At 47.8% G+C, this 26,738-nt stretch overlaps 1 protein-coding gene and 1 long non-coding RNA gene across 5 annotated transcripts; both read right to left on the reverse strand.

Moving 5' to 3' along the window:
• Window positions 1–5,188: 5,188 nt before the first annotated feature.
• Window positions 5,189–10,008, reverse strand: LOC308462901. Its single transcript, XR_013979423.1, has 5 exons — window positions 9,892–10,008; window positions 9,354–9,429; window positions 8,057–8,135; window positions 6,570–6,659; window positions 5,189–5,307 (listed from the first exon to the last, which is right to left on the reverse strand). It is a non-coding gene; the product is annotated as an uncharacterized lncRNA (long non-coding RNA).
• A 1,887-nt stretch (window positions 10,009–11,895) lies between these two features.
• On the reverse strand, window positions 11,896–25,903 carry LARP6 (La ribonucleoprotein 6, translational regulator). 4 transcript variants are annotated; one of them, XM_080981561.1, is made up of 3 exons: window positions 25,787–25,903; window positions 14,148–14,343; window positions 11,896–13,448 (listed from the first exon to the last, which is right to left on the reverse strand). In XM_080981561.1, the coding sequence occupies exons 2-3, from the start codon at window positions 14,187–14,189 to the stop codon at window positions 12,357–12,359; spliced, it is 1,134 nt and encodes a 377-aa protein (XP_080837687.1). In that variant the 5' UTR covers window positions 14,190–14,343; window positions 25,787–25,903; the 3' UTR covers window positions 11,896–12,356. The 4 variants fall into 4 exon arrangements, with proteins under 4 accessions (XP_080837687.1, XP_080837684.1, XP_080837685.1 ...); XM_080981558.1 differs by lacking the exon at window positions 25,787–25,903 and adding an exon at window positions 25,041–25,312; XM_080981559.1 differs by lacking the exon at window positions 25,787–25,903 and adding an exon at window positions 23,420–23,587.
• Window positions 25,904–26,738: the final 835 nt, after the last annotated feature.

The raw sequence follows: 26,738 nt of genomic DNA on the forward strand, positions 1-26,738 counted from the left end.
GCTCCTTCAGGTATATTGGACCGAGGCCGTTTAGGGCTTTAAAGGTCAACATCAACACTTTGAATTGTGCTCGGAAATGTACTGGGATCCAGTGTAGGTCTTTCAAGACGGCCACTCCCAGTCACCAGTCTAGCTGCCGCATTCTGGATTAGTTGTAGTTTCTGGGTCACCATCAAAGGTAGCCCCACGTAGAGCGCATTGCAGTAGTCCAAGCGAGAGATAACCAGAGCATGCAACACTTTGGTGAGGCAGTCCACAGACAGGTAGGGTCTCAGCCTGCTTACCAGATGGAGCTGGTAGACAGCTGCCCTGGACACAGAATTGACCTGCACCTCCATGGACAGCTGTGAGTCCAAAATGACTCCCAGGCTGCGCACCTGGTCCTTCAGGGGCCCAGTTACCCTATTCAGGACCAGGGAGTCCTCCACACCCGCCCACCTCCTGTCCCCCAAAAACAGTACCGTATTTTTCGCTCTATAGGACGCACATTTTCCCCTCCAAAAATGAAGGGGAAATGTGCGTGCGTCCTATGGGGCGAATGCAGGCTTTCACTGAAGCCTGGAGAGCGAGAGGTGTCGGTGCGCACCGACCCCTCTCGCTCTCCAGGCTTCAGGAGAGCCCCAGCGCCAGCCCCACAAGGTCGGGGGACAGAGGGAGGCGGAACGCCGCCATCCCGCTGTCTCCCGAAGTGGTTTGGAGGCTGACGGCGGGGAGACCCCGCCGCCAGCCCCGCAAGCTCCGGGGACAGCTGGGAGACGCAGCGCTTCTTCCTGCTGTCCCCGGACCTAATCTGAAGGCCGGCGGTGGGGAGAAGAGCGCTTCTCCCCGCTGCCTGCCCCGCAAGCTCCGGGGACAGCTGGGAGACGCAGCGCGTCTTCCCGCTGTCCCCGGACCTGGTCTGAAGGCGGACTGCGGGGAGAAGAGCGCTTCTCCCTGCTGCTGGCCCCACAAGCGCCTGGGGAGGAAATAAATTTTTTTTTCTTTATTTCCCCCCAAAAAAACTTGATGCGTCCTATGGGCCGGTGTGTCCTATGGGGCGAAAAATACGGTACTTCTGTCTTGTCAGGATTCAACCTCAATCTGTTAGCCACCATCCATCCTCCAACCGCCTCCAGACATTCACACAGGACCTTCACCACCTTCACTGGTTCTGATTTGAAAGATAGGTACAGCTGGGTATCATCTGCATACTGATGAACATCCAGCCCAAACCCCCTGATGATCTCTCCCAGCAGCTGCATGTAGATGTTGAAAAGCAGGGCAGGAGGATGGAACTCCGAGGCACCGCACAAGTGAGAGCCCAAGGGTCTGAACACTCACTCATCCCCCACCACCACTTTCTGAACACGGCCTAGGAGGAAGGAGCGGAACCACTGTATGACAGTGCCCCCAGCTCCCAGCCCCTCAAGATGGTCCAGAAGGATGTTATGGTCGATGGTGTCAAAAGCTGCTGAGAGATCCAGCAGAACTAGGAAACAGCTCTCACCTTTGTCCCTAGCCCACCGGAGATCATCAACCAGTGCGACCAAGGCAGTTTCAGTCCCATGATGAGGCCTGAATCCCGACTGGAAGGGATCCAAATGGTCCGCTTCTTCCAGGCGTGCCTGGAGTTGTTCAGCAACCACTCGCTCAATCACCTTGCCCAAGAATGGAAGATTTGAGACTGGGCGATAGTTGGCCATCATGGCCGCATCTAAAGATGGTTTTTTAAGAAGCAGTTTGATAACTACCTCTTTCAGCGGGTCTGGGAAGGCTCCCTCACAGAGAGAAGCATTCACCACCCCACAAAGCCCATCGCCCAGCCCTTCCCGGCTAGCTTTTATAAGCCAGGATGGGCAAGGATCAAGGAGACAGGTGGTTGGTTTCACTCGTCCAAGCAGCCTGTCCACATCCTCGGAGGTAACAGATTGGAATTGATCCCACATAACTTGACTAGACAGGATTCTAGCACTCTCCCACCCTGACTCTGCTTCTACGGTGGAGTCTCTCTCTCCCCGAATCTGAGCGACTTTATCTGCAAAAAAACTTTGCAAAATCCTTGCAGGGGATCTTGTGGCCCGTACTGGGCCCCGATGTAGCAAGTGGTTCCGCTAAATTGCGAACCACCTGAAAAAGTCTCCTCCTGCTGTTTTCCGCAGGTGCAACAGAGGCTGTGAAGAAAGTCTTCTTCGCCATCGCTACCGCCACTTGGTAGGCTCAACATTGAGCTCTAACCCGTGTCCGGTCAGCTTCAGAATGAGTTACCCGCCACCGGCACTCTAGCCATCTCAACGATTGTTTCATTTACCCTCTTTACTATTCACTTGTGTTCCTTTGGTGGCGAGAGAAGTTGGGGTTGGCCTAGGGTGTGGTTGTTTGTGGTTGGCTGTGGTGGTCGTTGTTTCCATGTGTGAGTGGGGTGGCTGGGTGTTTTTGGATCAGGTTAGCCATATTGATTCATATGCTATTGGTGGATTCTTGTCATTGTCTTGTTGGGCTGTATATGTGATAAAAGGGAGCCACACCGGGGTGAGGCGTCTTCTTCTATTTGTCCCCGTGTCAGTTTCAGTTGATTGGTTAATTTTTCTCGTAAGGCTGTTTCCCATACTACTTGGTACCATTGGTCCATGCTTACTCCTGACAGGTTTCTCCAGTGTCTGGTTATGATGTTTCTGGCTGCTGAGAGTAGGTGGGTGATGAGTTCTTTGTGATGTGAGTGGGAATTATTGTCTTGGAAGATGTTTAGTAGGGCCAGTTCTGGGGTGATTTCTAATACTTGCTTGGTTATTTTACATATTTCTCGTATGGTTGTTGTCCAGAATAGATGGATTTGGGGGCATTCCCACCACATGTGGAAGTATGTGCCTGTGGAGGTGCACTCTCTCCAGCATTTTGATGAGGTTCCTGGGTGTATTAGTGCTAATTTCCTCGGTGTTAGGTACCACCTGTGAGTTTCAGAGTGAGTTATTTCCTTTTCGTTGATATGGATTTAAAGAAAGGTTTAGACCAAATTCTGGTCCACTGAGTGGGGTTAATCTCATAGCCTATGTCGTCTTCCCATTGTTTTTTGATTACGTCTAGGGGGTTTGTGGGATTTTGTAGTAGTATTTTGTATATTGCGGATACCATCCTTTTGCCGTTTCCCTTTGTCGTTAGGAGAAGGTTTTCGAAGGTTGTCAGGGGCCTAGTTGCTGCTGATTTTACTACTGGATTGTTTACAAGGGCATGTAATTGGTGGCGTGTCAGCCAGGGCATTTGGGTGTCTTCTAGTTTGTCTTGTATTTCTTGTGTTGATAAGGGTTTGTTATTTTGATAGAAGTCTGTTAGGTGATATAAGCCTTTGGTTTGCCAGGTTTTTATCTGGAGGTTTTGTGCTGTGTGATGGAATAATGGGTGGTACCCCAGGGGAATTAGTGGGGCTGGGGCTGGGGACAGTTTACCTTTCCATGCTTTAAGCATGGTCTGTGTGTACCTGTTTAGTGTTGTGGGAATTTTCCTCCGTTTGGGAGGAATGGGTATGCTGTGGTGCAGGTATTTTCAATTGTGTCCCTCTCCAGGTGTATTCATTGTTTTGTCTCATCTTCTAGTATATATGGGATTATGTGACGTACTTGGTTGGCAATATAATATGCTTCAATGTTGGGGATTTCCCATCGTCCTTCTGAGGAGGGGAGGTGCAGGTATTTGGGGCCATTTATGGAGTTGGGCTGGGGGAATTCAGGTTGGGAGGGTTTGGAATAGGTAGGTTAGTTTTGGGAGGGTGATCGTTTTGATTATGGCTATTTTGTCTGAGAGAGTGAAGTTCATGTTGTTCCATCTCTTTAGGTCTTTGTTAATTTGTCACCACAAGAGGTTGTAGTTGTGGAGCTATAATTTATTGAGGTTTCTGGTTATTTGTACCCCTAGCTTTCTGAACTTGGTGTGGCAAAGTTTTACCTTGGTGGCGTTAGCCCAGGCATAGGCCCTCCAGATGTTTTGGGACTACAACTCCCATCATCCCTGACCATGGGTCCTGTCAGCTAGGGATTATGGGAGTTGTAGTCCCAAAACATCTGGAAGGCCAAGTTTGGCTATGCCTGCATTAGCGAGTTCTTTTTGGATGTGAGGAGGGGTGCTGAAGCACATAGCTTCCAACTTTGCAAAATTCACCTGTTGGCCCGACACCGTTGCAAATGTAATGAGTTCTCTGATTAGGGACGTTGCTGTGTTTATGGGGTCTGGTGTTGACACCATTAGGTCATCTGCAAAGAGTGCAGAGTGTTTTCTGAGTCAGTTTATACATTCAGAAGGATTAGCTGGTGAAGCCGGTCTGTATGCAGCTCATGTTTTTGAATGGCCCAGATGTTAAAGCTCCCTGCCTCTAGAAAATGAATGTGTCAGGGGAAAAGTTGATATGCTAGTTTTGCATGACTGGAAAATTTAGCAGACCTTATCCTGGGATGGAATGTTCTTAAAGCAGGCAGAGGGTGGGTGAGGTTCCTTTCTGTTCTCTGCTATAGGGAGGGCAATGAGATCAGAAGCATGTTAAAAGTGTGAGCTGCCTCTGTCAGGTTGGAGATTTGTTATTTCTAGAGTGTCCCCACCCCCACCCCTCTTCCGAGCTTATTGTGCAAAATCCCAGTCCCAGATGCTAAAGAAGAGAAGTGTCAGCAAAGAGAGACGTCTAAGAGGCGCTTAAGCAGGTGGCATTAAAATGCAGGATAATACCTGTTGTGTAACAGTGAGGCCCAAAGGAAATAATGGGAGCTGTGAATGGCCATTTTAAAGGCTGCAGTGGAAGCAGCCAGATTGATATGCAGATGGAAGGACCACCTTTGCCCTTTGTGGAGAGAAATAAATTCATGGCATCCCACTCCCCTGGTGGCCCCTCCCTCCTAGAGCCATCGTTTTCTGTCGAAAGGGTGGAGGAGGAGAAGCAGCAACAGCTTTTTCTAAACAGAGAGGTTGTCTTTTCCATCCTATTGTAACCTTTTGCTTTTGTAAACTCAGCTTGTTGTAATAACCTTATGAGTGACATCTCCCTGAAAAGTGAATGAGTAAATGCCAGAGCAGAGAATATTCCAAAGAGCAAAGGCCCATTCAGGAATGCTTAAGAGGGCTGCGTTTACGGTAAACATTGATCCACTCTTGTCAAATGACTGCTCTTGCTCTGGTTTGTTTTCATTTTACCACTTGCAGGTTCAAGCTTAACCCCAGCAAAACATTCTCATTTGGTGCTGGCAAGTTTAATAAAAGCACAAAGAGCTTAGAAGCCGTCTAGGTCTTTTCTTTCTTCTTTATCTTGCTTTCTTGCCTTTTAACTGGTCCAGAGCCAGAATCGGTCACACACTACAAAATACCAAAGAGAGTTGCAAATTGTATGAAATAATTCACAGCCAAAGCCCCAAGAGAAGATGGGCATCTTGCCTTCCCAGGTGGCAGGTGTAGCAGGTGGAGCATCTCACAGTGCAAGGTATCCCTGGACAAAAGCTAGGGAGGCTTCTTACCTGACTTCATCCTTCCAGCAGAGGGTTGCAGGTGCACAGAAAGGGATACTGCTCCCAGCCCATTGTCACCTCTCTGGAAATAGCCATCAGCACTGCCAGTAGGCACTCAAGCAGCCTTTTATAAAGGCTTTGTTCAAGCTTAAAATTGGGGCAAGGAGGGCATACTGAGGACGTATGCAGCTGCCAGTTTCCTTGCCCTTGACTTAGGTCTGCAAGCTTTGCAAGGGTATCATGCTAGATGGGGCCTTAGAAGTCATCTACTCCAACACCCCTGCAATAGTATTCCTAACAGCTTTTACTGATAGAATTTGCTTTCCAGATCCTTGTCCACCTTCACTCCCCTTCTCAGGGACATCTCCCCCCCCCCCCGCCCCCCACCATTCAGTCCTGATTGAAAGTAACCAAACACCAGGTAACGGAGATAGACCTATCTCTATCTCAGTCTCTGGAAAGCTGCTGCCAGTTAGAGTCAATAATACTGGGCTATGCAGCCAAAATAGCCTGATTTCATATAAGGCAGCCCCCTCTGTTCCTATGAAATATATCACATTTCATTCTTTGTTTTTCACACTTCTATCCCACCTGCCTGCAAGGAACTCAAGATGGTGCACATGTGGCTTATATCACTCTTTATCCTTGCAACAACCCTGTCAGGGGAGCGCATGACTTGCCCAAAGTCACCTAAGAAGAGGCTGCTGCCCAGGGGCCAACCAGATGCCTGGGGGAAACCCGCAAGCGAGGTCTGAGCACAAGAGCCTCCTCTCCTCTTGTGCTCTTCATGTGCTTGAACCCAGGCCTCCCTAGTCCAAACTAGTCATGATCCTTCACGCAGAGGAAGTCCTGTGGCCACATTCGCACAGGCGGAGGCATTGCTTGAGTGTTGGGCATGCATGTGTGAACTGGCCCAAACCCACTCCAAGAACCTGCAGGTGGTATTCAGCTAATCCTACTCAAAGTAGCTCTGCTGAAATTAATAAAACCAAGCCAGTCACATCTTGAAGGGGGCTGTTTTGTGCAGGCAGAGCTAGCATTGAAAACCACACGCTGTGTCATCTGAAAGAAAGAAAAGAAGGTGAGAAAGGAGGGAGAGACCCAGGCACTGACCAAAGGGTTTGCCAGCTGCTCTCCAGGGCTTGACGGAGTTGACAACATTGACATAATTGATCCACTTTTGTTCCCACGTAAGGCCAGGTCCTGAAGAAAGGAAAGTGATGAGTTTAGCATAGTTTCCCATGTATGGAAGAAAAAATATTCTTCTTAGGAATGAATTGAGGGTGCTGCACTCTGATCTTCATAATACATGCCCCCCAATCTCCAAACAACAAGAGACCCCAAGGGTTCCAAGCGCTTTACTTGGAGTTCACTTTCCTTGGAATGAAGGTCAAGAGAGACCGCAGTGTCTTTAGGCTAGATGGTTTTATTTATCCCTATGTGCAGCCTGAGCACAGGATGGAAGGGCTCGCAGAGTCAGCACCTGAGGACAGCTTGCTTCTTCATTAGTCGCAGCTTTGGGTCCCGCACAGAGCAGTACAGAAATTACTGCCTTATACAAGTGAGACCCAGGGGCAGCACTGCCCATCAGGACAGGGGCCTGCTTTCCAGGATTTCAAGCAGGGGACTCTCACAACCCTCTCTGGAGGTGCCAGGGGTGGAACCTGGGACCTTCTACTTGGCTGCAGCTCTTCCTCCAAAACAGTTAATCTCTCTTGCTGGATGTGGTGGAAACTGCGGTCAGAACCTGGGGAGACCTGTTATCTTGCCATTTGCCTGCCTCTACTCATGCCCTGCCTGCATACTTGTCAACAAAGCAAATATCACACTGGCAACGCAGGCTGGTGCCAAAGGCATTGTTCTGCTTTCCTTGGGATCACATCATCGAGGCCAAGAGGGGATCTTGTCGTCTGGGCAGCCCAGAACCTCCCTACACACTGCTCAGGCTTGCGCCCCAGGGAGGTCACTAATGCTGCTAATGTAGCAGCATGACTTCACCCCCGGAGGTGCACTCCATTGTCTCTTGAGACAGACAGATGCCAACAACAACAATTGGCTGCAGGTCAGTGGGAGAATGCCCTGTGTGCAGAAGGCTTCGGGTTCAATCCCTGGCCTCCCTGGGCTTGGAAAGACTCCATGTCTGAAAACTGGGAGAGCAGAATCAAGTATCTTTTATTACATTGGTCTTCAGACTCAGCAGCACAAAGCGAGAGAACAAAATTTAAGCTGACAGAATTCAGATAAACTTGCATCATTAAAAATCACTACTCTTTAAAATGAGTAATTAAATCAGTAATTAGGGTTTTAAAAAACAGAACATATTCCTATTAGAGCATAATAAACATACATTACTTTGTTTAGCACAAAACACTATGAACTTATATCAAGGTGCATTATCCTGTTTTCAAATCTCCAGGGCAATTTGTAGTGGAGAGTGAACTGTGTTTCCAGTTTCATTCCAAACAAACATGCCTCAAGTACAAGATGTTTGCAGAAACCTTGGCAAGGAGTTCGTGGGAATCGTATGCTATGGCTTTTGGGTGGCAACAAGGGATGAAGGCACCTTCAAGACATCAGCTTAACCCTAATAAGGCTTTTACCTGTAGCCTCACTCAGATCAATGATCATGGCTCCCCGGTGTTTAATGCATTCTCTCATGAATCCACGGTAGTCTACAATCTTCAAGGAAACAATAAAATAAAATTAGGAATATAGGAAGCTGCCTTGTACCAAGTTGGCCCATCTGCCCATCTCCCCATCTAGCTCACTAATGTCTACACTGGCTGGCAGCAGCTCTCCAGGGTTTCAGGCAGGACTCTCTCCCGGCCTCCATGGTAATGCCAGGGATTGAACCAGGAACCTTCCACATGCATGGGGGGCAGAAGCTCTGCCACTGAGCCACGGGCCTCCCCCAACTGCATTACCAACATGCTTTCCCCACACTCCTTCAGTAATAATCGTTTGTGTTGTTCTTTTTAACATGTAATTAATTTTCAAAAATTGCACTGCTGTGTTCATCATAATCACCTCCATTATGGAGAGGGTCTATAGCTACGTCAGTGGTAACAATTGACTTTGCACATAGAAGGTGTCAGGGTCAGTCCCCGCCAGCATCACCACCTAAATAGCTTCCCATTTCTGGAGAGCCACTGCCAGTCAGAGTAGACAATACTGTACTGAGGTGGGTGGATCAATGGCAGCTTTATATACAAGCTTACTTTGAGGAAAACAGAATAAATTATCAGTACTTGTTGGAGTGAGAGAGAGAGAAAGAGCAAGAGAACAAACCAAGCTTATAAAAGATATCCAAGTTGATTACGCATCTTCAGGAAAACACACATTGAAGTTTGCAGTTATGCCAAGAGGTTCCTACATTGGAAGCTTGTCTTGCAAATTGGGTCCCGGCTGAGTCAGGAAAAACATTTCAAAGCCATTAGACTTGTAGACACAAGGAGACAGTCTCAGCTGTTCAAATAAATTGCAAATGGGGCACAGGGCAGGAACAGTCCTTTAAACATTCAGAGCCCCAAATCATAGAGCTGGCCATGTGAAGTGCAGTACGGGGGTTGTGTTCTGGGTTATCATATGTGTCACCAGTTCCATGTAAGCCCATTCCGCCCCCTTCTGGGGCCCAACGAGCTGTGTGCATCAGCAGTTTCGCATGTTTTGGTTGAGAGCAAGATGGTCATTCCCTGTATATGGCAGAGGGAAATAATCCCGACTTTCAGCCATGGGCAATGTGCACTTTTGGTCGCCCAACTCAGCCAGGAAACAGATTGTCTCCCAAACACTCTTCAAGGGCAGCCCTACATTGAGCTCATAATGCAGTTGTCTAGGCTTGGAGCTACACCAAGGCCAAGACAACAAACAAATAGGGGGAGGGGAATCCATACTTACAGGACTAGGAACGTAGAGGCAGGCGGGCCTGTGGATGCCATATTCTGGGGCGATGGCATAGGGAGGCAGGTAAGCTCTGTGAAAAAGGCATGACAGAGGACAAGCAGGGCTTAGCTTTCCTGTTCTTTTCTGACAAATGAATCCTACACCTACTACAATAGAAATCCAGAAAGGCTGTGCCCACCCAGCAGGGCAGTTTCCTCCACCTGCAGAGCCACCTACAGTAGAAGAGCCTGCTGCGGCGCTCCGATCAACGGGCGGGCTGTTCCCCAGACTCAACCCTCGGGCCCCGAACTCTTGGCCTGGTGCCCCTGAGAGCCCAGCACCCGGGTGTCCCGCACCTCTAGCACCTATGGGTAAGATGGCCCTGAGCCTCAGCCAGCATGGCCAGTGGTCAGCAGGGATGGGAGCTGTCATCCTGCAACATCTGGATGACCCTGGCAGGTCCCCCACCCTGCTTTAGAGATCCTCTATCACAGTCCCAGAAGCAGGGAGGTCCTCAGTGTGAAGGCACCTCATCTGAGCAGATGACACTTACCTGTAGGGGAAAGCCATATTGTGTTCATCCCAGCACTTGGCTGGCCCTAGGTCTGATTATTATTATTATTAATACCACTATTACCCTACATACGTATTACCCATGATCTCACAATGGCTCCTGTCTGAAGCTGATTGGCCATTGTGCTGTGTGGCTTCACTGCCAGGCTGGACCCATGGGGTACCAAGACTTATTAGGAGGCTGGAGCAGAAGAAAAGCTGTTTATTCACAAGCAGCAGAACACAGAAGCCTGTGGGCCCAGACCTCACTACCTGCCCCCCCAGACCTTCCCTAAGCCCCCCTCCAGGCCACCCCCCTCACCAGCCCTGCCTCTCCCTTGCCTGGATGGAGAGGTGGGCACAGGAAAACCTCAGACGTAGCTGGAATGCAACTGGCCTTACCAATGGCTAAGAGCTGCATCTGTTGTTTTGCCCACTGTTGCCTCTGGCCCTGCTGCTCCTGGCATGTGGCCCCCAGAAGGCTTCCCATGAGGGAAGGTGGTCCTGGGCTGAAAAGGGCTCCCCTCCCTTGCTCTAGAATCAGAATGGGAAGGCATCTCAAAGGTCGCCTGCTCATGAGGTGAGGTGAGGCCGTTGCTGCAGGCGGCTGGCAGATCCAGCCTTGTGGAGAGCCTCCTCTGCTTGCTGGCTTCTCTGCTGTGTGCTGATGGCAGCGGGCAGCGCTATTTTTCTAGAAAAAGAGGTGCCAGAATTCACCATGAACACCCTCCCTTGTTCTCTTAGAATGGCAATGGCACCCACCAGAGAGGTGCCGGAACTGAGTTCCAAATCCAGTGTGTTCCGGCTGGAAAAAAACCATTGGCAGTGGGTTCATGGCAGTAGAGGAGTTGGGGGTGGCAGGTGCACACACAAGAGCAGCGGGGGCAGCATTTTCTGCTTTGCCTCTAGCAGCAAAACTTCCTTGGCTGGCCCTGCCATCCATTCCGTAGTGGGGCAGGGTAGTTGTTTTTCCTCCATGGTGTCAGGGAGTGGACTGAAGAGGAATGGTGGGAGCCCCACCCCCTTCTCCTGAACCTTCCCAAGGGCAGGAGGACAGTATTGATGCAGAACAGTGGTTTGCAGAAGGGCATAGTCTAGAGGGGGGAAGCTGGGAAATAGTGGGTGAGGAGCAGCTAGAAGAGGAAACACCAGGAGAGAGATAGCTGGCAGATTCAGTGTCCTTGGACAGTATTCCTGACCCCCCTTCGCCTAAGACTAGACAGGCTTTGAGAGTGATAGAACAAAAAGCGCAACAGCAGCAAGCTCAGATTACCCGACGTAGGAGTGGCATAGATTAATGGAGACGGGGGGGGGGGATGAACCTTCACTGGGAGCAACACCATTTTTTAGGGAGATATGCATTCCTTTGTCTCCTGCTGTGATTATTAAAGAAACTCTGATAAGAACGCTCATTTTCTTTGATCTTACAATCACTGCCACCGGGGAAGGGATCTAATTCCCCAAAGTCTGACACATAAGCATCTCACGTCCTGCAGTCTGCCACATCACTTTCCCCAACTGTATTTCCCAGTAACCTTTAGATTTCTCAGAACAAAATCTTATCAAGGATCATGAACAGCTTACCGGAATAAAAACAACCCCACTGTTGCTGGTTTCTCTCTGAAATACACAACCATGCCCACTCAGAGGCATTCTCAGATTATGCAGGTGGATGATGTCTAGGTCCAAATAACCGGGTGACCCCACACAAGCTAATGGCCTACCCTAGAATGTGCCACAGTGATCCAGTAACTTCCCCCACCTCCAACCTAGATGAATGTAGCAAATTTTGGTTCAAGTGTTTACAGATTCCCTCAGAATTTGTGTAAATATTTTCCATCATAGCAGGGCCCCAAAATTCACTTCATATTAGTTTTGCTGAACCCAGTATTCTTTGCAACACTCAAGGGTCCTGTGGGGCAGGAGAAGACAAAGCAAACCCATGTCTGAAAACAGTTTTATACATTCCACAATCCAATCCACACCTGCTTGGCTTGAAGCCTGATGAGCCAGGAGATAAAACATTTTTTAATGTTTGTGGCTTTTTATTCATACCAATACACTTTTTGTCTAAAAAAACACTCAGAATTGTCTTTTTGACAGTCAATGCTAGCAATATATCAGAAACTCCAGAGTTCCTTTCAAAGATTACATACAAGAGAGGCTTTGACATACTGTAAAATAACGGGTACAACTCTGACCATTGCACACACTAAAATATATTTGCACTTTGCAAAATAAAAAGGTTTCCCCCCTAAAATGTTTGGTTATTCCTGGTATAAAAAAGAGAAGTAAAATGCAGCATAGCTGAGATTTCAGCCAAAATAAAATAAAATGAAGACAACATATAGATTTAAGTGCGAATATAAACATACAAAGCTACACAGATAGAAAAGCTTTTTTTTAAAAAAAGGAAAATACTACAGCAATGCAAGTCCTTGAGGAGGACAGCACTGGAATAGTCCATCAGTTCAATGCACCACATGAAGCTTCTTCGTTCTTTGTGGGCCTGTTCCTTTCGTGGCAGTTATAGAATCCCTTCGTACCATCAGGGCCCCTGGGCAGACGCAGAACGCCAACGGGTAACCCAACTGCAGTCGGTATTTTGGGACTCTGCATTGGGCTGCCTACAGGACTTTTCTCTTGTGTCAGAGTCTGAGCTTGCCGCCGCCTCTGGACCCACGGGCTGCTGGAAGGAGTAACACTACTGTCCGATGAATAATCCATGCATCTCCTTGATGTCTCAGGGCTGGTGCTCAGGCTAAGCCTTCCTTCTCCAGCAAGTGGGGACATCCTGGACACTTTACGCAGTGCAGAAGGGCTGCTCCAAGGGCTGGATCTTGGAGACACGTTTGGGCTAAGATGATTGTTCTGGTAGGCAGAAAGACTCAATTTGTTGGAAGAGTTGCTTCTGCGCCCAGACATGGGTGATGCTGGGTTGCTCTCAGGCTCGGAGGAGCTGTTGGCTGAAGATTCATCACCAATGAACTGAAGTTCTTCAACCCTCTTGTTCACTGAATGCATTTTGCTGAGAGCCTTGCTGGAGTCTTCTTCACGGTTCTTGTCTTTGAGGACCTTCTTTTTTGGAGGCTTCATTCCAATGAGGATAACCTTCATGGCAGTTTCATTATCCCTGATGGACATAGACTCGTGAGCTTTGATAGCAGCATCTACCTCTTCAAACTCGATGATCGCACATTCTTTGGTTCCCACTTGGCTGTATCGGCTGCTGAATCTCTTGATATCTGGTGGAAGATCCCGACCAGGCTTGAGGATGCGAACCGACGAGATGACACCAAACCTGACAAAGGCTTTGAGGAGATGCTCCATTATCTTCTCTTGAACACATCCATTCTCTTGTCCTCCATCTGGAGGATGGAGATCAGAAACCAAGCAGATGTCATAGACAAGCAGCATCTTGCTTGGGAGATTCTCGCTAGGGAAGATGGGGACAGGAGTGTTACGACGGACCTTCCTGTTGTCTTCATTCAGCTCCAAAACATCAGAATATTTCAGGGCATAAGATGTGGTTCTCCAGTCACGGGTCAAGTGTTTTACCTGTAAGGGAAAGGTAGCTCATTGAGAAAAGGCAAAAACATTCCTCTTCTCCCAGGCCTTTGGCTACTTGAACTATCTATGGTCTTTTAAACTGTTGAGGGTATTGTTTTCGTTTCTTTCTATGTTATGTCTTTTGTGGTTTTATATTGTAAACAGCCCTGTGATCCTCAGGTCAAGGGTACTATAGAAATTCAAACAAACAAGCAAACAAATAAACAAAACACCAGAATAGTATGACATAGCCATGAGTGAATGGGAGAAGCTTTCGTTCACTTGCATAATTTGCCATTAGCCTGGCAGACCAAGGGACACAGGCACACACAGCCTACTTCAGGCTGCTGGAGGGAGCAGCAGGACACTCAGTGGCTCTGTGCTGGGCCAGCTGCATATCCTGCAAGACAGCCAGGACTGCATTCTTGCATTGCAGGGGGTTGGATTAGATGACCCTTGGGGTCCCCTTCCAACTCTATGATTCTATGACTGCCTCCTGCAGCTTTAGGCTGCCTGCATGGCCCATGTAATTGAAAGACAGCAAAGCTTTCTTATCGTGGAAATGCCCTCTGGTATCCAAGTTCTGGGCTGACACACAAGGGAAAAGGGACAGGAAGGGAAAACCATATGCATATAGGAGCCTGAATGGACTCTGCTGGCTCCTCTGGTTGAAGCAACACTTTGCAGACACCATGCAACAAAGCTCACCTTTTTGAAAGATGTCAGGAGCTTGACACTGACGTATCCCATCTTGTTCCTCCGAACATGCTTCAGGAGAAAGGCATCTTTTTCAAGGTTTTCATCTGAGAAGTAATACTCAATCTGGGCCACCAGCTTCACGATCAGCTCCTGCTCCGGAGGTTTCCAGTTGTGGCCAAAGTCATCCCCGTCATTCTCACCACCACTAGGAAGAGAGAGAAAAGAAGACGATATTGCTCAACACACCTTGATATCTTATTACAATTTTACACCTGCATTTCTGCTTCTTCCAAGGGAAATATTGCTGCAAGGTGGAATCATTCTTGCAAGGCTACTTTCAGAAGAGAGTCCTTCTGACCTACAGAAGCATTTCTTCTAATGGAATCACCTGAATAGGAAACTAAAATGATGGTTTCATGTGACACTTAATATGCAGCTGTGCAACAATGGTCCTACTATGATGTTTCCTCAGAATTAAGCCTTGTTCAAGCAATGTTCTGAGAAATGTTAATTATTATTTTCCCATTTGTAGCTTCTATTTGCTGTTGCTTCCTGTTTAGTGTGACAGTGCTGTTACTGATTAATTGCTCCTTCGCCTGTCGGTTCCTGATCCAGATTAATTACTGGTTTTGTTTTTCTTTATCTTTACTGTGATATACTGTCTTTTTGCTATTCCAAAATAACTATTTCACAATAAAAAAATAAAAAATAAAAGTGGTAGGAGAGCAGCCATTATGACTCTCCTGCAGGGAACTAGAAGTGACTGATTTTGTACTTCTAAACCTTTGTACTTCTAAAAGCCACAAGCGGAAGCTTCTAATTCAAAGGCAATGCTAGCACTGAAAAGCTTCAATAGCACTTTGCTATTCTACACCCGTTTGAGTGGCGCTGCAACCATATTTTAAAATTAAAAGAAGAAAACAAGGCGCCATGAATCAGGCCCAAAGGAAAACAAAATCAATGAAATGTAATGGGTTGCCAAGAATAAAGTCTGTAAGAATCAAGTACGGTATGTAGAACATTAATGAACAGTAGCAATTCTAGATGGTAACCAAAGTCTTATGAGGTTGTCCGTTTTCATTCACGTGTCACAATGTGACAGAGCAGGAAAGAAAGCATGTGAAATCCATGTATTAGAGGGAGAACTGGACATGATTGCCAGCCCTGGGAATGATTACATACTGGTAATAATAATAAAATCTGTGCACTTCACAGGGTTGACAAGCTTGTTTGACTTACTGATGTCAGGCCCAGAAAAACACATTTTTACTTTGCAGAAATCCAAAGCCATGAAACACTAAATCCTGCAACTTATGTAGAACAATTTAAGGCACCAATTACCAATCCTATATAAGAACCCAATAAGAGCTCTAGGACTGGATTAGACCACAGGCCCATCTGTTCTCACAGTGAACAAGCCTCTCCCTTTGGAGAGCCACAGGCAGGACTTAAGAGGACCAGCCCTCTCCCCTCTTGTGCCCCTAAGCAGGCCCAAGACTGGAGGGGGCATACGGCCATCGGGGCTATTTTTGTGACTATTTATATACCTTTTAATCAACAAAAGTCTCTAAGTGCTTTACATAAAACAATATGAAATATTCCAAAGAAAATACTGATAAAATCCCCAGATACATGGAAGTGTGCTTTTAAAACAGGAGACATGTAGGTGTCTCCCCCCATATATATATAGAGAGGGAGAGAGACAGAGAGAGGGTGCTCAAAGTCAACCATTTAAAAACAAATACATATATATATATGAATTACATGTCTGGGTAGGCTTGCCCAAACATAAAAGTTTTTAAGCAGGCATCAGAAACAGTCCAGGGAAAGCCCCTTCCTAATATTAACAGTACCCACTGACAGCCTTATCCATCACTACATCTTCTGCAAACAAAAACCACATGTTTTAGTCACCTCTCTCTAGTCCTCAAGGGCAGTAAAAACTACTTTGTTAAGTGATGGAATTATGCCAGGTCTTGATAAACGGATGGCCCACCAGAGATATGATTCATCAAGTGCTGTTGTCTTACAAGTGTCACTTGGTCTGGAAAAAAAGAGAGCAAAGATGCTGAATACTGCTCTCTCCCCCCCCCCCCCCATTTAAAAACATAGATTGTGTTTTTCGAATATATCACACTGAAGAATGCAATATACTCTTCTGCCTCAGCAGCTTTGGAGAGGCAAAGAACATAGGATTAGCCTTGACGTGTGCCTGTGTTGGGATTGTCTGATGACTCACAGGCAGATGAGTCACAATCTAATGTGGTTGTTTTTCTGGCTCCTTGATCATTTCTTTTTTGGATTTCGCCGTCTCCATAATTTTGCACCCCTCCTCTTCCCTTACCACCCCCCACTGGATATTTCAAATGCAGATTGCTAGGCTCTGTGGAGGCGTTGGGGGTTCTCCTTCTCCACCTGCTCCACTGCTCACATACACACATGGATTCAATAGCAGATGATTCCTGCCATTTCAAAAGGGAGGCTCCATCAGCCACACTGGGCAGAAGCAGAATACAGAGGGGCTTGGGTTCCCTGGGAGCCCTTGTATCCCAGCTCTACGATGGAGATCTTCTGGAGGTTGTCCCCCATGTTACAGAGGCCCAGCTGGCTTCAACTAGAAGCTGGACATTCGGTGGCACTGGTCCCTTCCAACTGATATTCAGAACAGGAATCCTCGCTTTTGATTCTGGTGACCCATAACTGATAATAACTGTCCAAACTAGGTTATCTTGGAATACTGCTATGTATACCCTCTAGAAAGATGGGGAGCACTTGGATCAAAACACATTAATAATACCTGAGATGCTATTGAAACATTTTCATCAATTTGAATAATATGGCAACACATGTCCCAAAAAATAATTTGACCTTTCCTCCCACACTAAAATGACTTTGTGGGGAGAGCAGACTCTAAAAATAGGGAAATAAATGGGGATATGGAAGAGCTGAATAAATTTGGCCATATTAACGTTAGGCCAATTGATAGATGAGAAGGATGAATTTTATGTATACTCTTTGTTAAGAGTTATGTTAAGGGTAATATGAATTACCCTTAAATGCTCAATGGCAATATGTTCAGATAAAGGATTGGCTAACTACCACTTATGGACCAGTAGCTTAAAACAGCTAATTAACTCTTATGTAACAAATACACCCCACTATCACCTTATACAAATGTTTTTTAGCAGCAAACCAGTTTGAAATACAGATATTAAGGGAGGAAGTGTAAGAAAGAACTTGAAGTCTCAATCTCAACCAAGCAATGGGAAACTGTATTCTCTAACAGGGGTGTCTCTAGACCTTAAACTAAGACTCATACAACAAAAAAATAATATTTAGAATTTACTGGATTCCATTACATTTGTTCATGAAAGTGTTATCTAAGACATTGAGCTGCTGGAGATGTAACAAGGACAATGCTTCTTTAAAATATATGTTCTTACAATGTTCTACATTGGCAGAGCGTAATAGAAAGGATTAATGTGACTGTATGGAAATCTCTTAGATTTGCAGAAGAAAATATCATTTTGAATTATATACCAAATACATGGAACCTAACAAAGGGACAATATGAATGGACTCTCTGCACCCTTACTATGGCAAAAATACAGGTATTGATGAACTGGAAGAAAAAAATGAGGTTCCCTTCAACGAATGGAAAAAAATCTATGTACGGTATAAACTTGCAACAAGTTGCGTACAAACATAGACTTACCATGGACAAATTTAATGATATTTGGAAATCATTTTTATACACTGTATTAGGTTAGGTTTAGGATAAGTGAAATAACGATCTTGTAATGTTTATGTTTTCTTCTTCTTTTCCTCTTTTGTCTTTTTAAAAATTCTTTTTATTCTTTTATCTTTTTTACACGGGTGTATCTTAACAATTGTTATTTTTTCATGTCTTGTATTACCTTGTGCACTTATAATTTTATACTGGGTGCAACTATTCTTTTTATTTTTCATATATGTATAACCTGCCCAATCCAGTGAAGAAACAGCTGAGTGAGCTGTTACGCCTGGACTTCAAAAGAATGGAAACCTTTAATGCCATGGACTCTCAAGGCCTGCTTCACTGCCTTGTTTCTTAAAGAGGTGCCATTAGCATAACTGCCCCCACATTTCAGGAGGGCAAATCGTGGCACCCCCCTCCATTGCCCCCCTCCAGCTGCCGGCTCCTTCACCCACTTGCTCCTTCGCTGCCACTGCCACCCCACCGCCACCCTTCCTTCCCCCACACCTTCACCTGCAACCTCCTCCTCTGTGGCTTCCTCTTCCTCCTCCAAGGCCTTGACCAAAGTTGCGTCAACTGGCACCCAAGGGAGAAGTTGCTACCCTCCCGCGCTCCTCACTCTGGTGTGAGCCAACTGACTCACACCACAGGGCAGGACAAAAAAAGCCTGTCTTTGGGTCCCACACGCTGGTGTGGCCAGAGCACAGGAGTCAAAATGGAACATCCTGGATTGGGCGGCTTCTGTCCATCTGGGATGTCCCACCTAAAACGGAGCACTTGTGCGCTATGCACTAGGAAGTTGCCTCTTGCCAGTTTAGCCTGTTTTTCTAGCCTGGGATTTTCCACTCTGATTGACAGCTGACTTTCCTGGGGGTGAGGAAGAAACAGCCCTCTCTCATCACCAGCTGCCTGGCCCTTTCAAGTTGCAGAGCTTCTTGAGATTGAACCAGAAGCTGTCTGGCGCTCTGCCATTGAGTCACTAGGATTCCTTCTCAACTTTTGTTTAAAGGGTTTGAGACAATTTTGTTTGCCTCAGCCAATGAGAGAGAAACACACACACACTTCAACTTTATATCAGTAGTTGCGTACTCATTTCTAAAACAGCCAAAATATAATTTGGGAATTAACAGCTGCATTTTGCAAATGACAGCTCTGCAAGGGTGGCAGCCGGAAGGGAAAGCAACACCTTGACCTGGTAAAGGAGGTTAGAAACAGCTGTTATTTTACTTTTCAAGAGAGGGAAGTGCAGACCACACGTGTATAACACTTCCCTGCTCAACTGGGCTGGAAACACTGGTGTCATGTCCTTCTCCAAAGCACATGTAAAAGTCGCAAGCATTTCCTTTTTCCTTCCAAGAGTGGAAAGAGACACAGGAGGGTCTTAAGGGATCAGGGTAAAAGAGCAGGAAAAATGTTCTCTAGTTGTCGTTCCTTTCAACAGTGAATTTTTTTATGTGTGTATGGCTTTTTTTCAGCAGGAACTCGCATTCATTGTGAGTTCTGGCACCTTTTCTTCTAGAAATAGATATAGATAGTGACGTGCGTGGCGCTGTGGTCTAAACCACTGAGCCTCTTGGGCTTGCCGATCGGAAGGTTGGTAGTTCGAATCCCTGTGACGGAGTGAGCTCCCTTTGCTCTGTCCCAGCTCCTGCCAACCTAGCAGTTTGAAAGCACACCAGTGCAAGTAGATAAATAGGTACTGCTGGGGCGGAAAGGTAAATAGCGTTTCCGTGTGCTCTGGCACTTGGCACAGTGTTCTGTTGAGCCAGAAGCGGTTTAGTCCTGCTGGCCACACGACCTGGAAAGCTTTCTGTGGAAAAACACCGGCTCCCTTGGCCTGAAAGCGAGATGAGAGCCACAACCCCATAGTCGCCCTTGACTGGTCTTAACCATCCAGGGGCCCTTTACCTTAGATATAGATATAGATATAGATATAGATATAGATATAGATATAGATATAGATATAGATGATATAGATGTTGTTTTATAGTTTGCTGATTATTCACTAATTTGTGGTTGTAATTTAGCTAACATGACCCACTCTGGGACCTTAGGGTGAAGGGTGGGTAAGAAATACCAAAAATAAAATAAGTTAATGAAATCCCATTAGCGTCCAGGTTCACAAAGTTACCACGATGGTACCCAAGCCTAGTTTCTACACACATGCAACACACACCAGTATAGCTTATTTACTGAATTAAGCAGAATTCAGGATAGAAAATGTTGCGTGTAGTTTCCTGCAGGCACTAAGGTGGTCATGGGGTGGTGAGGTCGATGGGGCATCCAATCTCACCCTGTTAGCATGCTATTTTTGCACTTGCCAGAAACGAGGAAGCATATAGAGGGTATGTGTGTACGGAGAGTCTAAGACGGGCCATAATCTCCTTAGTACCCCTGAAAATCTCTTTGTTCTGAGTCATACTTTCCAACAAGGAGATGGTACTGCTTCAGGACAACCCTCTGCATGTCTACTCAGAAGTAAGCCCCTTGCAGTCCAAGTGCATCGAGGACTTCCACCCAGCAAGGGAATACTGTCACAGGGGAACAGCACCTATTTCTTACAAATGCAGAGAGCTGTCTGCAAGTCAGCATAGTGTAGCAAAAAGCCACCTTAAAAAAGGGAAATTCTTCTGCTGGTGTCTGCATTGGGCAGGGGTAGTGTTTAGGGTTTTTTATTGATATAAAATTTTTGTATGTGTAAATTGTTGGATTTGTTTGTGTGTTTTGTTGATGTTTTATTTATTCCTTATGACTACTTTTGTTATGTTGTAACTACATATATATTTTTCATGCTGAAAGCCACCTTGAGCATGGTTTGAACTATGGAAAAGGAGGGACTCTCTTGGGTGGGAGAGCCACTGTGTGGAGGCTCCTCTTTATTTTCTAACCAAACATGATTTGGATGCTGGTGGGATAAGAATGAGAGAGACCCTTTCTTCTGGCACCCCCTCGCAACAATTCTGTAGCCTACCAGAAAGTTTTTCAGGTCACACACACCATTTTGATTTGGGTTACGGCTATCAGTTAGTTCTATGCTGGGCCATGTTAGCAAGCCCAGGTGGGACTTCTGGATGTGCTTCCTACTTACTGAGCAAAAGCTCTTCTGCTTCGGACCACAGAGTCCTGGTTACTGGGTAAACATTATCCAGAGTTCATTTAGATCTCTCCCTGTCCCTCCCCCCACAATACTACACACCCTCCAAATGTATGCGTGATTGAAACCTATTCAAAAGTCAAGTGAAACCAGTAGTAGGGGAAGAAGGGAGAGACAGGCACAGAATGCTGCAGAGCTACTATTCTACGCCACTGCTATGGGGGATGCCCAGCATCAGCTCATTAAGCCAAGATTATGCCTAGGATCTTCCAGATCCATTTATTTCTAGGTGACTCCTTGCAAGCAGCCAGTAGTGCGTCACAGTCCAGAGGGAGACTTCAACAAGCCAATCACACTAATTAACAGCAGCTTCCTAACAGGCCGTCCTGCCCTATTTCACTAATCTCTGAGTGATGCAGCCACCCTAATCTTTTTTCCTCCACCATGAAAACAACCACCTGCCCACTGCTCCAGAGTCTTGATGGAAACAGGTGCCCAGCAGGTCACTCATTCATATGCGTGCGTGCGTGCCTGCATAAGACTGCAACACACACCCATACATCCAGCACAGCCAAAACACCCCCATTCTCCAAGTGTCATTTGGAGATAGCAAGCAGAGACTCATACACTCCCTGAAATGAAAGTCATAGCCACATTGATGTGAGTTTCAGTTAAAGAACCCATGGTCTGAAGTGGATTTGTAAAGTGTAGTCCGGTGCAATCTCCAGTTAAAGGGTGTGGAAGGTGACAGGTCTTGGTGTCCCCAGTGGTGCAGTTAGGTGATTTTAGAATTTGGACTTAATGGTTTCAGTCTCTCTCCCTCCCCCCTCCTCCACTTCAAAATGTGATAAGCTGGTCCTACTGCCCTTGGGAGTCCTCCTGCTCATTTGGACAGGTGGGGCACTGTGCATCTGCCCCCAAGTCCTGCCCTGGCCCCACTGCCCATTCCTCTCTTGCACAGGAGAATCATAAATTCACTTCTCAAGATTAATGACCCTGAGCTGAATTTGCAATAGAATTAGAAGTGGTTGTGTCTGCTGTTTGTTATGTACTTTAGATCACCTTGTTATGACACAATTTCCCTAAATCTATGACTTTCCTTTCTTGATTCATTCATCTTACTGTATTTCTTCCATAACATTTCATCAAGGAAGCTACTTTCTCTTAGGAAAAGGTTTCTGTGTTCACTGTTCCAAGCAGTGGTGCTGGCTATTAGCTTAGATAGCTTTAAAAGTGAATCAGGCAAATTCAGGGAGGAGTGGAACCTGCACATCTAGCAAGGGAAGATAAAGTGCTAGGAAGTAACAGAGGGGTTCACTCTGGGGCCCGATTATGGGCTTCCTAGAGGCATTTGGTTTGGCACCATGGTAAGCAGGATGCTGGGCTAGACTAGATGGGCCACAGGGTTCCTGGTCCAGAGGGGTTCCTGGAAGCAAAGCCTTACAAGGAATGGGTATATCTAACCTGGAGAAGAGAACATTAAGGGCACAGAGGATAAGCTGACTTCAAACATCTGACTTCAAACATCTGTTATGTAGACAATACAGATATGTTCAGTGTATGGGAAAGGCAGGGAACTAAATCTGGGCTCAACATGAGGCAGAGCATCTCAGTGGTGATGTTTGACAGTGGGGCAAACTCCCTTCACTAGAGGTATTTAATCCCCCCCCCCCCAATTTTTAAAATTAATTTTCCAAATTTATAAGAAACATAAAAGAAAAACATTACAATATAAAAAAGACAAATGAACAAACATATATCCTAACTGTTAACATCCCACTTTAATTATCATTATTGGATGACTTCCTCAAGTCTCCCTAGCTGAGTTTCCATATAACTCATTGTAACAGTTTTCCAATATCTAATTTCGAATAAAATTAACTTATTCAAATAACATCTGTCTCTCTCTTCATAGTGTTCTCTATCCATAATGTTATACAATTTAACATATTTAACTCCTAGGCCAATTTGGTACTTACAAATAATTCTACTTATGTTATCTTAGAATATCTAACCAGATAGTTCACTGGAGGTATTTAAGCAGAGGCTGTTCATCTGTCAGGGAGGCTGTAACTGTGGATCCTGAATTGAGCAGCTGGTAGGACTAAAGGATCTCCAAGCCCCCCCCCCCCTTCACGTTCTTCATGAAAGCAGAAACTTTATGGGTGGTGGAGAAAAACCCATTTGGCACATCCTTAGCTGGCGGCATTAACCGCCCCCCCCTTGGAGGACAACATCGGTAATAAGGCTGGCGAAGGTGCAGCCCTCCAGATGTTGCTGAATATCAACCCTCCTCACCGGAGAGTTCAAGCCCCGCACCATCTGGAGGGGCCACCGGCTGCCCACCCCGAACTTGTAAGCGCTTCCGAAGGTGGCTTGCTGACACCCTCCCAGCGCCCCAGGGAGCAGAGCCAGACGGATTTCGCGGGATGGAAAAGTAACGGAGGTCACCTCCTTCTGCTCATCCGCTCCTCCTCGGGGGCATCAGATTACAGCGCAGTGCCAGGTCAGCAGGAGATCCCTTCCTCTCCCCTGGGGCGGGGTGGGGGGAACCTCGTCTCCCAGGCTCCCGGCCAAAGGCGACTTTGCAGCATCGCATGGGCTGGACCGGAGGAGGAGGAGGACAGGGCGAGCGCCGCTTGGTGCAACATCCGGCTCCAGTTGCGCCCAGCTTCCTGCAGGATTTGGGAGCCTCTTGGGTCGCGTCACGCGGCGCCTGCGTCAGCTACTGCGCTAGGATCCCCTTGAGGATGCGGGGCACCCGCCCGCTCCTTGCCGGGGGGAGAAGCTAGCCCGCGTGCCCCTTGGCAGGGGAGCCTCTGCGTTGTTTATGGAAGGGGGTGTTTTAACAGCATCTATAGCAGGAGCGAATATGGAGCAATAGCAAAACATCATGCAAGGGGGGGGGGGGCAAGGGAAGGCGGGCCCGACGGGGGGGGGCGCGGGGAGGAGGATGTTATTCTCTCTTCCAGATCCTGCAACACTCTGAGGCTGTGCACACATGGCCTGCTTAAAACGCGAGGTCGTACTTTTCCTCAATTCGAATCAAAGCTGCTTTGGGAAGGAAACACATCAAAGCAGAGCACCAGGGTGCATAAGGATTGTGGCAAAAGCTACGTGCGCACCGCTTCCCCAACTGCATGCAGAGTCAACGGAACTGTGGGGGCGGCCCTCTGCCCACCACCCCTGACAATTGGCCAGGCTGGGTGGGATGTCAATGGGAGGGGGAGTCCCGCAACATCTCGACAGTCACGGATTCCCCATCGCTGACAGAACGGGTTCTGAACTAAGGGCTGAGATTCTGTTCCTTCCTTGGTGGTGGAAGGCAGGTGGCAGCAGTTTTGCCAATGTGAACAGTTCCAGTGTTGGCTAAACAGTTGTTTTCTGCACAGCAGAGGGAAGGGAATGCTGGGAGTTCCCAGACTGCGCAATTGGAGAGGAGCAAATGTGAGGGGACAGGACAGGGAGGAATTGGGGTAGAAAAGTTTTCACGGAAAGGGCGCCCCATGCCCAATGGGCAGCTATAAGGAGGACTGGGTTTTGGGTTTTTTATGGACCTCATTCTCTTCACATCTTGGCAGAGCCAAACTGGATGTGACACCAAATGCATCTTTAGCAATCATGGTGGAGTTTGTCAGGAGGTCTCGGGTTGAAGCCCCTAAGTAAGGAGCTAGGGGGACTTGGTTTAATAAGACAGTTTCCTATGGTCATGGATAGATACCGTAGATAGATAGATAGATAGACAGACAGTAGCAGGTGAGCAAATTTTGACACTTCGAGTTGGGGGTGGGGGGTTCATGTAAGGGAAGGAAAGACTTAAGCCTGCTCTCTTGATATTCTGTGGACCTGATGGACACACGCACACACCTGCCACCATTTTTTTAAAAGAATCCTGATACCACTCAGCATCGCATCTCTTTGGTCCAAAGATACCAAAAATAGAAATGTCTTCTTTGTGCATTGAATTAGTGCTAGTTACTGTGTGGATGGAATATGAGCTGAAGTGCATTATAGCAAATGCAATCACAGACACACGGCCACGCGTGCCTAAAAGGGTGACTGCGCACGTTACCTGGTCACTCTGAGCTGGATCCAAACTGCCTCCTTGTAGCTAACACAGGTCGGGAGGCTTAGCCAGCGGCTCCACCGATTCACCCGCCTGCTCTCCGGGGCGAGCTCCCCTCCATCATAGATGGAAACCGCTGAACTTCCTATGGAAGCTCGTGGGGGGAAAACTTCTATCTTTCTTTGCCTCCTCGCCCACTTTCTGTAAAGGAGAGTTTGCGACTTTCCCCTTGCCACCGGGCTTTTTCTTTTGCAAAAGCCCATCACAAGGGCTGACACCTCTCCATTCCCCAAATGCAGAAATCCTAGACTTCGAGTCCTACCTCCCGGGAGACTTCGCGGGTGGATTGTGAGCCTTATTCACTATTGCGGACTAATAGCGCCGTTTGGATCATCCACCAAATACCGCGAGTCAAGCCTTGCTAAACGGCTTCACGAAAGAAGAAGAAAAGAACCGCGTTGCTCTAGCCCAGCCAAACCCCCTCTCTGCCCGGGGCTGCAGGGGGAAAGACCGGGAGCAGGTTTAGGAGCGGACTCCCGCCTGGCACCACATGCCGCTCGCTCGGCAGTTGCCAAATAGCAGCCTTGCAGCGAGGCAGCCCGCCTGGGAGCGAGCGAGCGAGGGGACCTTTTCAGCTCCGGGACGCGCCGCTCACTTCCAGCCCCGCTGAATGCGGAGTCAACCCAGGCCAAGCCAGCCCCGAGGCGGGAGATGGATGGCGAAGGGCGCCGAGGAAGCCAGGCTCCCCCTACCTGGACCTCCCGCCGCCGAAGCCGCCGTCCCGCCCGGCCTCGTCGTCGCTGCAGCTGCCGCTGCCCGCGGGCTCGAGACTCAGGCGCGCGTCCTCGCCCTCGAGCCGGGCATCAGGCGCCGCGGCCACGCGGATCTCCACGGGGCCAGCGCCCCCGGCCCGCCGCCCGCCCGCCTCCGCCATGCCGCGCCCGGAGCCTCCGCCCGCCAGCTGAGCCGGGAGGCGCCGCGTCCCCCGCCGCCTCTTCGCCGGAGGAGCCGCCCTCCAGCCGCCGCCGCTGCCCGCCTCCTCCAGCCGCGCAAAGCCGGGCGCGTCCGAGGCAGCCGCGCGAGGTCGCTCCGCTGGCCTGGAGCCCAGGGCTCTCCCCGCTCCTCGGGTTTAATCCCCGCAACCACCCGGCGAGGCCGGGACTGGAGCCAGGTCCCCTGGGCAGCTTCAGGGCCAAGTGGAGAGGCGGCTCCTGGTCTCTCTCACCTCCGAGTCTAAGCCCTACACCACACCGGGCTGACCCGGGATGGAACTAGCAAGGGGGGCTCTAGGGGCAGGCAGATGGTCAGGTCCCCACAATTCAGCCCCCCTCCAAACCCCACCGGTCTCCTTTATAGTCAGCTGTTCTATCTGAAGCAAGTCTCAGGAACCTAGTCCAGGTGTTTGAGGGCATCAACCAGCATACAGACAGCTGAGATCTGGTTGACATAGTGTCCTTGGACTTTCAATAAGCTTTCACTGATGAGTAAGATTAGCAGTAACCATGGAATAAGAGGAGAGGTCCTCTTGCGGATCAGGAATTGGTTAAGAAGCTGGAAGCAGGAACAGTTTGTCAGATATTGGAATGGAGAGAGCTTTGGGGTGAGCAGTGAGGTGGCCAAGTCTTCAATACTAAAATGTTCAGGTTGAAACAAAAAGATATTGTGAAGAACTCCAAAATGATCTATCCAAATGGAGTGAAAAGG

This window comes from Podarcis pityusensis, assembly GCF_964106645.2.
Source record: "Podarcis pityusensis genome assembly, chromosome: 14".
NCBI classification, from domain to species: domain Eukaryota; kingdom Metazoa; phylum Chordata; class Lepidosauria; order Squamata; family Lacertidae; genus Podarcis; species Podarcis pityusensis.